We start from the raw sequence: 9,630 nt of genomic DNA, 5'->3' as shown, positions 1-9,630 counted from the left end.
GCCCCGCTTTGCCCCTCAACCCAGAGGAGCCAGACCCCGTCTCACCTGCAACTCAACAAGGAAAACAAAGAACACAACCCCTCCCCCCCTTATCCCCAAAACCCCTCCCCCAACACCCCTCCCCCAACACCCCCCTCCAGCCCCCTAAATGTCTAGAATTTAACCAAACCAGCCTAGCCCCAGCACCCCCCCCCGCCCCGCAACCTTGCTACATAAATACACAGATGGGTGGGTTTTTCAGCCCCCTCCCCTCCTCACACAAAGGGGCTGCAGGGAGGGGGATTCAGGTGTCAGAGGCAACGGTAGCCACCACAGCTTTAGGACTGGCCACCAGGCATGGGGGGCTGCCCAGAGCCCCGTTGCAGTGGAGGCGGCCGTTGGGCCTCTCCTCGGGGCCGTCCGGCTGCCGGTCACCGTTCCAACGGCGTTTGAGACGCAGCTTGGGGGGCATCAGGGCGTCTTCTCTCTTCTCCTGAGCTCCCATTTCAGCACTTGACTCTCTGGAGGGTTTTTCCCCGCTGCTTTCTCCTTGTTCTGGGAGTTCTTCGGTTGCGGAAGAGCTTTGGCCCGGTGCCGCCGGGGCCGGGTGCCACGCCGGGGCAGCTGGTCTGGCAAACACAGGCCCCTTCTCCTCAGCCAGTCTGGAACCTTCTTCCTTCTCGCTTTTGTCTTTGCCTTTTGCAGCTGGTGGCTCTTCAGCTTCCTTCTCCTTGTCCATGGTGGGCTCAAGCTTAACCCTGGCTGGAGGAGTTGCCAGCTGAGGGGCTGCCGCTTCCTCGGCGCTTTCCAGTCTCTCCCTGTTTTTCCTGCCGGCTGGAGGAGGCTGCAGCTTGATGGGGAACTGGGGCTGTTCCTCCAGGGGCATTTGGCACTGTAGTGGTGGCACCATGAGCGGGTAACGAGGGAAAGTCCTCGGACTCAGGTGATAGTTGAATACAGAACAAGCCTGGGAGTGCAGGTAGTGTTTCATTTCCTCGGGGTTAAAAGAGAAACAGCTGCTGCCCGTGAAAGGGCTGAGCCCGGGGGAAGGGCTGTAGGAGAAAAGGGTGGGAGTGAGGGATAAAGCAGGTGAAATAGGGACATTGAGGACTCCACCACGACCTGGCAGAGGGGACACAGCGAAGGGACTGTGAGGATCCGGGTACATCCCTGGTCTGCTGAACAGAGGCAGCACGACGTCGGGTTTGCGCTTCTGGGCAGCGGCGGCGGCGCCGGAGCCCACGGCCGGGCGGGTGCCCAGCACATCAACCCCTCGGCGCCACTCCGAGGAGCCATCCTCCAGCTCTGGCACCTCAGCTTTCCTCTCAGAGCCATCAGACAAAGGCTCTGCGTTGGATGGGATGAGGGAAGCGCCGGAGAAGCGACTGGATTGAGCGTCTTCGGTGGGAGAGTGGCTGTCCAGAGGAGGGAAGTGGAAACGGGACGAGGCCGTGGGGACGGGGGGAGCGCTCTGGGGCACAACACCTGAGAGAGGGAGGGGAGAGAGAGAGGAATCAGGGGGGGCAGAGAATGGTGGGGGTGTGGGAAGGGGCCCTGCAGGGATCATCCAGCCCCAAGCCCCTGCTACAGCAGGTTCCCCTCGCTCAGGGGGCTCAGAAACGTGTTCAGGGCGGTTTGGAAACCTCCTGAGAAGGAGCCTCCACACCCTCCCTGGGCAGCCTGGGCCAGGGCTCCCTCACCTCAGCACCAAAGCACTTTCTCCTTGGGTTAACAGTCCCAGGACCCGCAGCCTTTCCTCCTCATACACATGTTGAAGCCCCTCAGCATCTCGGCAGCCCTGCACTGGCCTCGCTCCAGCATTTCCCTGTCTCTCCTGAGCTGGGCAGCCCAGCACTGGCCACACACAGCACAGGAGGGAGCTCAGGGTGCAGGTGCTGAGGGAGTTAAGTCCCAGGTGGAGCTGCTGTTGGAGCTGAGCCTCAGGCTGTTTGGGAAAGCAAGAGGCAAATCCCAGTGTGCTCCCAAAGATTAGTGGGGAGTGGCCTTCCCCATCTGCTCCCTTCCCCTGCAGACCTAAAGCCTCTGCCCACCCCAACACCTCAGCACTGCAGGGGATGAATCTTCTCATCTCTCTCCAGCCCAGCTTTTGAGACTCTTCAGTGCCACTGAGGGAAAATTTCCCTCCCCTTGCCCTCCTCTTTCTGACTGACCCACCACAGCTCTTTGGTAGGGAGGGGGTTAAAAGCAACAGTGCTCCAAACAGACCCAGGGATAGGGTTGGTGGGGTTTTTCTCCAGGCAGAGCTCGAGGTTTTACTGCTTTGTGCTTTTCTGGGAAGGCATCTTCCCTGCAGCCTGTGTGCCAGGAACCCTGCCAGCTCCCCCTGGCTCTTGCTCCAGCGCTGTGCCTACGGAGCCGCCTGTCTACGACTCAGCTCGTGCCACAACGTGCCAGATCCAGGCAAAACCCTCCCCCTCCACCTCCTCAATCATCAGAGAATCATACAATCCCCCCTCACCTCTTCCCCCAATCCTCCTTTCCCTTCCAAACTGCAACGAGGCAGAGAGAAGCACCTTGATTCCAGTGCCCACTCCCCCCTTAAAAGCCAAGTTTCACATCCCAACCCCCAGCCAGGAGGCAAGAAAACAGGTTGTAATTACACCAAGTGCATTCCAGTTCTCCAAACTGCTGGGGTTGTGGTTTTTTTTTTTTTTTTTGCCCCAGAGATAGGAGGGAGTGGCTGCAAACAGGGGGAAAGGCAAAAAAAAAAAAAAGGCAAAGGAACAGCACTGAGCAATATTGAAGCTGGGAACTGCCCAGACTCGTTACTGCGAGTAATTATAGCTCTGCAGTGCAGCTTGGGACTAAAGCTTCCACCCCCGTGCTTTGCTTCAAACCTCCTTGGAGAACACATTTCCCTGTCTCCCAGAGGTAAAGGAGGAATAATTCTGTTCTCCCAAAGCCTTGGTGGGGGTTATTTTGGAAGGGTTAAATGTCATTTGTGCCTGACGGAGGCTTGACAAGGGAAAGGACGTGGGTGGCATCAAGTGGTCAGATCAAGGAGCAGGCTGCAGGAGAGCACTGATGAGAAACTCTTTGCTCATAACTTGGGTTTGTGTGGGTTTTTTTTCTCAGCCTTCAGGGTATCAGAGTTAACATTCAAGCTTTACTTTCCCCTTCTCTCTGTCTCTCTAACTCAATCTACAAGTGCTTGCCCTGGGGGATTCTTCAGGAGGTGAGAACTAAGAGCAGGGTGCCGTGAGAAAGGCTGGCTCAGAAGACTTTGGCAGCCTCTGCTCTCCCTGCAGTCACTTCCACAAGTGGGTTTTCTCCTCTTTGGATGGACTCAGTGGTCACTCATTTCCCTGGCTGGGTGCTGTTTGTGTTGTAATGGACACGATCAGCCCAGTTGGGGAGAGCGAGAGCTGAGGGGACTTTAATCCACCTCAGGAACAAAGGAGCTTCCCCAGCAGCACAGGGCCTAGGATAAACCCAGAGCAAACTCCTGGCAAGAGACTCAAAAGGCTGCTTTTGGGTATTTTGTGCATGAGAAAGGAACAATTATGCTCCATTCCCAAAGTCTGCCTGAGGGAGAATGGAGAAATACCTGAGAGTTTAGGCAAACTCAAAGGAGTTACTGCTCTGGTCTTGGTGCTCACTCTGAGCTCTGGACACAAGCTGCTGAAGGAAAGTTCCTTCTTCATCTCAAAGGAGCAGAAGTGAAGCAAATAAGAGGCAGAAGGGAGGAGAGCAGCGAATTGTTGTCAAAGCTGTGAAACCTTCTGATAGTGCTCACACGGAGACCATCTGAAAAAGCTGCTTGTTGAGAAGGGTCAACATTTTATATGGCCCCATAAAGCAAACATGTGAGTGAGGCAAGAACCCTGCAACACAACTACAAACCCTCTTATCCCAAGGCCACCCACCCCTGGCCAGCAAAGCAAAGCCAAGCCAATCCCTGGCATGCAGAGAAACAATCCAACAGGTCCCAAGAGAATCAAACGGGAAGCTGAAAAGCCTCCTCAGGCTCAAAACCCCACAAGTTTGGGGCAAATCCGAGGGGGAAAAAGGCTTCAGATAAAGCTTGATCAAGGTCTAGATGTTGGCCTGAGGAGGTGGTTGATTGGGGGGGCAGATCTGCAGGGGTTTTGGGGTCCCTGTTTGGCACCATGGGAGGAGGAAAGGAAGCCCCAAGGGCTGCACTCACCGTTGGGCCGAATGTTGATGAAGGGATAGTTGGGCATCACCAGCTTGTTGAAGTTGAACTTGTAAGTAAACCTTTTGCCTTTTGTCTTGTGGAGGATCCTCTTGTTGTAATAATATCTGTTCAGGAAAGGGAAAGAGATGCATTGAAACACGTGGAGGGGGTCTCTTTAAGTACCCACCTCTGATGGAGCCACAGAAAGGGGCTCAGAGCATTACCACGAGGAGATGGAAGGGGAGGTTTGCAAAGGAAACTCCTTTTCTAACACATCATTTAGTTTTCAAAGCACTTCAACATCCTTAGAGGGTGGAGGAAAAGGTGAGGTGAAAGCTGAAGGACAGGTCTGTCCCTGCTGCTCTCACCCCTCTTCAAACTGAGACCAGCACCAAGGGCTGGAGCTTCTTGTGCAGCACCCCAGGGGCACCAAGTCCCTGCTCCTGAGGGTCCCATGGCCAGGGAAACACACAGAGACACAAAGGGCAAGGTCTCAGCACCCAGGAGAAGAGGCAAAACACAGATGAACCCCTGCCAAGACCCTGAAGCTGAAGGATGGGAATGTATCCTGAGGCTGGCGTAGGATAAAGCTCAGCACAACGATGGAGCTGGGCAAAAAGAGCCCAGATGAGACAAAGAAGCTGAGACTTGGGGATTGCTTGTGCTGTGTTTGAGGCTCAGGGGGTTGTGAGAGCACCCAGGAAGAGCTGGTTGCTGCTGCTCTCATACCTGTTGCTTCCCTTCTGCTCATTCATTTGGATGAAAACCACCCCTTTGTATTCCCAGGGCAGGACTCAAAGCCAACCCAGCACCTTCCTCACCCTCAGGGCATCAAAGGAAAGGAGAACTGAGCCCCAGAGCCAGTGGGTTTAATCCTCCTCCCACCCACTGTTTGTTCTCAGCCTGGTGTAACATCCCCAGGGTGTTCCAGGAGGATCACAACCACTGCTCTCGGCACTCTGGGGGGTTAAACGCAGGTTGGTTGTCGCCACAGAGCAAGGGAAAGGAGCCACAGCTCCCCCCCAAATAAAGGGGCTGCAGCTTTTGCCCCTCTGCTGTCACACTCAAGATGCCAAGAGGTGACCAAGTGCTGGCAGGTGGAGCCTGTTTTTCACTCCCATGCCATTCAGTTGATCGTTTCCTTCCTGTTCCAATGGGAGACTCTCGTGTTTGCTGCCCCTGTTTGTCTTGGGCGGCTCCACCCCGGAGGTATCAGAGGGCGTAAAGGCAGCGAAGTCCAACCTTACCACACTGATAATAGGCAGAAGCTGTCAGAAAATCAGCCACTCCTGCAGCTTGAAATGCTGAAAGACCTCAGAGAAGCATGTGAAGGGGTTCAACTAGCTGATTTCCATCAAGGAGGGGAAAAGAAAAAGCCTATGGAAGAGTCTAAAGAAGAGGAAAAGGGCCTGGGAAGAGTCTAAATAGAGGAAAAGGGCTTGGGAAGAGTCTAAAGAAGAGGCTTTGGAAGAGAGGGGAAATGCCCACCAAGATGCAGGACAGTGTGTGGTGAAGCAGAGGCTCCTTCCCCTGTCCCTCTGCTCACAAGCAAGGGCAGTAAATGATGATATTGATGCTAAAAATGATGAGAAATAGACACATAAAATGTGAGTGAATTAGTCAAATAAGTGGGTTCTTAAAAGGATTATGAAGCTAAATGAGGTGTGTGGTGAAGCAGAGACTCTATCTCTGCCTCTGATCAAGTCTGTGTCTCTAATCCCACCCAGGGACAGTCAGTAAATGATGACATTGATGCTAAAAATTATAAGAAACAGAGAAATAGGTAAATATAGATACAAAATGTGAGTGAATTAGTCCAATAAATGGGTTGTGAAGATGATTCTGAAGCCAAATGAAGTGTGTGGTGGAGCAGAGACTCCCTGTGTGTGTCTGATCAACTGTCTCTGTCTCTACTCATACCCAAGGACAGGCAGTAAACGATGATATTGATCCTAAAAATTACCAGAAATAGGTTCAATGATGATATTAACACTAAAAATGATGAGAAATAGAGAAAGGCAGATAACAACTGTAGCTCCATTAGTCAACCAAGGGGGTTCTTAACATGAAGATGAACCCAAATGAAGTGCAGCCAAATGGCCAAGACCCTGCCCAAAAGTGAACTGCTCTCTACACTGCAGCCCTGGAATAAGCAAAAGCAATGTCTGAGAATTAATTGTTCAGGCTGATTAATTCATTAATGAGGCTGCTGAAGCTTGAGGGAGTCACTAAAAAGATCCCCAAAGGGTTCAAGCTCGAGGGAAGCCTCGTGGCTTGGAGAATCCCCGTGTTCCAAATGAAGGTGGGACAAGCCTGAGACTGCTTGGGGAAGGTGATTTTGTGATCAGATGGAAACGGAAGTGTTAAAAAGGACAACATCCACTTCTCTTGACATTGCCTCAACCCTCTGACATCCCCCAGAGCCTCAGATTTCACAGCAACCCTCTCGAAAACCAAAGCAGGGAGGAGAAAAACCTCCAGAGCAGGGAGATTTGAGTTTCTCCTGAATCCCCCTGAGCTCCAGGGAAGGATTTGTGCTCACCTCAGAGCTCTGCTCAGCTTGTCATAGTTCATTTGGGGTTTACATTTCCTCCTGCCCCACAATCTGGCCACTTCATCTGGGTCTTTGATGACAAACTCTCCATATTCTCCTTGTTGCCAAGCGATGACGTGACGAAACTCTTCCTTCTGCAGCAGCTCCAGGATGAAATGCCATAGCTGGATCTGTCTGGAGCCAGGGCTAGACTCTGTTTTATAAGCCCACTCTGGGAAATGATAACCTTGGGGTACAAAAAGAGGAGAAAGAAAGTCACTGAAGGTGGTGACAGGGGGGTTAAAGGTCAACCGTGGGCACAAAGCCTCAGTGCTGGTTGGTTTCAGCTCCTTTTCTCCCTCTTTTTAGCTGCTTCTCCTTGGGGAATCCTCAGCCACCACCAACGGTGGGGAAAGCACATGAAATAGAAGCCAAAAGCTGCAGGAATGGCACCAATTTGTCTCCCAGGTGGTTGAAAGGGGGGAAAAGGTGCAGCTTCAGGGAGGTGGGGGAGCAGGGATGAGGGTGGGAAGCAATCAGTGACTCTCAGAGCACAGCGGGGGCTTCTTGAGTTCCCACTCCCCAGAAGCTGGAGGTTTGGAGAGGGGTTGGTTTGGAAGGGGGTTGGTTTTTCCCCCCCCCCCCCTTCATGGCCACAATCTCCTTAAGCAGCAGCAGCAGGAGCAGCAGCAGCGGCATCACGCTCCAACGCCACCCACACCCCCTTCTCCCAGGCTGCCAGGGAGACAAACTCAAGGCAGGAGCTGAGCCAGCCTCCAAAAGAAAGGCTCCACCTCAACTTCCTTCCTTCCTCTAAATCCCAAACTCCATCCCTGAGATCATTTCTCAACAGGTGAAATCTTAGAACTCCCCTAATACCCTCATGGCTGGTGGCTCTGGGCTTTCCCCCACCTCTTGTTAAGGGGACTGGGAGTGACCCAAAGGAGCTGAAGGATTCAGCTTTCAGCTTCCCTTACCTCCTCCTCCTTCTGCTTTATCCATAATGCTGCAGCCTGCTTTCATTTTGTCCCTCCTGCTGACTGGGGAAAACACAAGGAAAGTGGTATCAGTGCCACCCAGAATTGAGGGAGGGAAGGAAAGGGGAGGGGAGGGTGACACAACCCAACATCATCAGCCTGAGTTGGGTTTCTTCACTCCATCATCATTAAAAGCAGAGAGGAAGAAGGGAAAAGTGGGTGTTGAACTGCCCGAGCTGAGGCCGGCAGACAGACAAAACAAGCCAAACAGTTTGTCTTCTGTTCCTAGACGGCCTCGGCTGCCAAAATACACAAAGTGCTGAACTCGCCCAGATGCACCAGGGAGAGGGGGAGGGGAAAGGAAGGGGAGGGGGATTCCAGCTCAGCTCCTCAACCCCCAGCGCTTGGGCTGGAAAAGAGACGGTGGGGATTAAACAGGGGGTTCCCCACGCCCCCTAAAAGGTAACCAAAGGGGGAGGGAAAGGGGAGGCCCCCGGGGCTGAGGAGCCAGACGAGCCCCCGGCAGAGCCGGGCCCTGGCGGCTCCTCGCTTGGGGTTATTTTTCCCCTCCTCTCTCTCTTTTTCGCCTCCTTTGAAATGTTCAAAGTATGTAAATGGCTGCCGGGAGGAGCCGCGGCGCCGCGCCGGCGGCCGGGCCTGGCTGTGCCGGGCTCCCGTTACAGCGGCACCGCCTTTCCCCCTCCTCCCTTCTCCTCCTTCCTTCTCCCCTCCCCGCCGCCGGCCTGCCCCGGCCTGCCCGCCCCGGCCGCGCCGCTCCCTCCCCTGCCCCGGGCGGGGCACGGCCGCTCCCCTCCCCCCACTCCCTTCGCTTCTCCTTCCCCTTCCCTCCCCGCTCCGCCTCAAGTCCCGAAGCCCCCCGGGAGCCGGTAACGGAGCCCTCCCCTCTCCCCCCGCCGCCCCCTCCCGCCGCCCCCGTTACCGGCCGCACCCCCGCGCCTGTGCGTGTGTGTCCCCCCGGGCCTAGCGGCCGCAGCGAGCCGGCGGCGGCTCGTTCGCACCCGTTACCGGGACCCACCTGCGAGAGCGAAGGTGGGGGGAAGAAAGGAGGGAAGGGGAGGGTCTGCGACGCCGGGGCGGGTCGAAGCGGGTGTGCGGTGGGGCGGCGGAAGCGCGGCCGGGCCGCGGTGCCGATGCGGGGAACGGGCCGCGCTCCGCTCGTCGCTGCCGCCGCCGCTGCCTCCCCCGCACAGGGCCGCCGGAACCGGAACCGCCGCCACCGCCCACACACTTCCGGGCACGCGCGCGCCCACGCGGCTTCCGCTTCCGGCCGCGGCGAGAGCGCGCGCGAGGGCGAGGGCACGCCCCCTCAGGTCAAGCCACGCCCGCTCGCTTGGGCCACGCCCATCGCGGCTCCGAGACGGGGCGCGGCGAGGGACAAACTTGGGCGGAAAGCGAAGGGAGCGGTGTCGGGATCCAGCTGTGCAGAGGGGGACACAAACTGCACCGGGATCCAGCTGTGTGTGGTAGGGGAACACGACACTGCACTGGGAGCCGGCTGTAAGGGGATCCAGATGTTGGAGGGGGTCGTTTTATCGGGATCCAGCTGTGCAGAGGGGGACACTGCAGCGGGATCCAGCTGTGCAGAGTTGGGAGGACACAGTGGACCAGGATCCACCTGTGCTTGGAAGCCAGTGCAATGGTATCCAGCTGTGCAGAGGGGGACACTGCAGCAGGATCCAGCTGTGCAGGGTGGGAGTGACAACACTGTACCAGGATCCAGCGGTACTGGGATCCAGATGTGTGTTGGGGCTCTGGGGGAGGGGTGTGTCACACAGGCACCCAGCTGTGCAGGAATCCATCCATCCCCCCCAGAAATCCACCCACACCTCATCTTCAGCCACTTTATTGGAGTCAACAGTAAGCCAAAGGGTTGGGGGGTTTGGACCCTCCCTCTCTTGCCTGTCCCAGACCCACTGGGGTTTGGGGGAAGGGGATGTGGCAGCTTTGCCACCCCCCAAATG

The 9,630-nt window shown here is 55.8% G+C and overlaps 1 protein-coding gene across 2 annotated transcripts; it reads right to left on the bottom strand.

Annotated features, from left to right (window-relative positions):
• Positions 1–200: 200 nt before the first annotated feature.
• LOC104563694 (ETS translocation variant 3) lies at positions 201–8,865 on the bottom strand. Of its 2 annotated transcripts, XM_062016202.1 has the most exons (5): positions 8,685–8,865; positions 7,649–7,711; positions 6,681–6,918; positions 4,148–4,263; positions 201–1,464 (listed from the first exon to the last, which is right to left on the bottom strand). In XM_062016202.1, the coding sequence occupies exons 2-5, from the start codon at positions 7,692–7,694 to the stop codon at positions 284–286; spliced, it is 1,581 nt and encodes a 526-aa protein (XP_061872186.1). In that variant the 5' UTR covers positions 7,695–7,711; positions 8,685–8,865; the 3' UTR covers positions 201–283. The 2 variants fall into 2 exon arrangements, with proteins under 2 accessions (XP_061872186.1, XP_061872187.1); XM_062016203.1 differs by lacking the exons at positions 4,148–4,263; positions 6,681–6,918; positions 7,649–7,711; positions 8,685–8,865 and adding an exon at positions 3,548–3,714.
• Between the last annotated feature and the right edge of the window lie 765 nt (positions 8,866–9,630).

Source organism: Colius striatus, chromosome 29 (genome assembly GCF_028858725.1).
Source record: "Colius striatus isolate bColStr4 chromosome 29, bColStr4.1.hap1, whole genome shotgun sequence".
In the NCBI taxonomy this organism is placed as follows: domain Eukaryota; kingdom Metazoa; phylum Chordata; class Aves; order Coliiformes; family Coliidae; genus Colius; species Colius striatus.
This window is presented reverse-complemented; position numbering and strand designations above follow the sequence as displayed.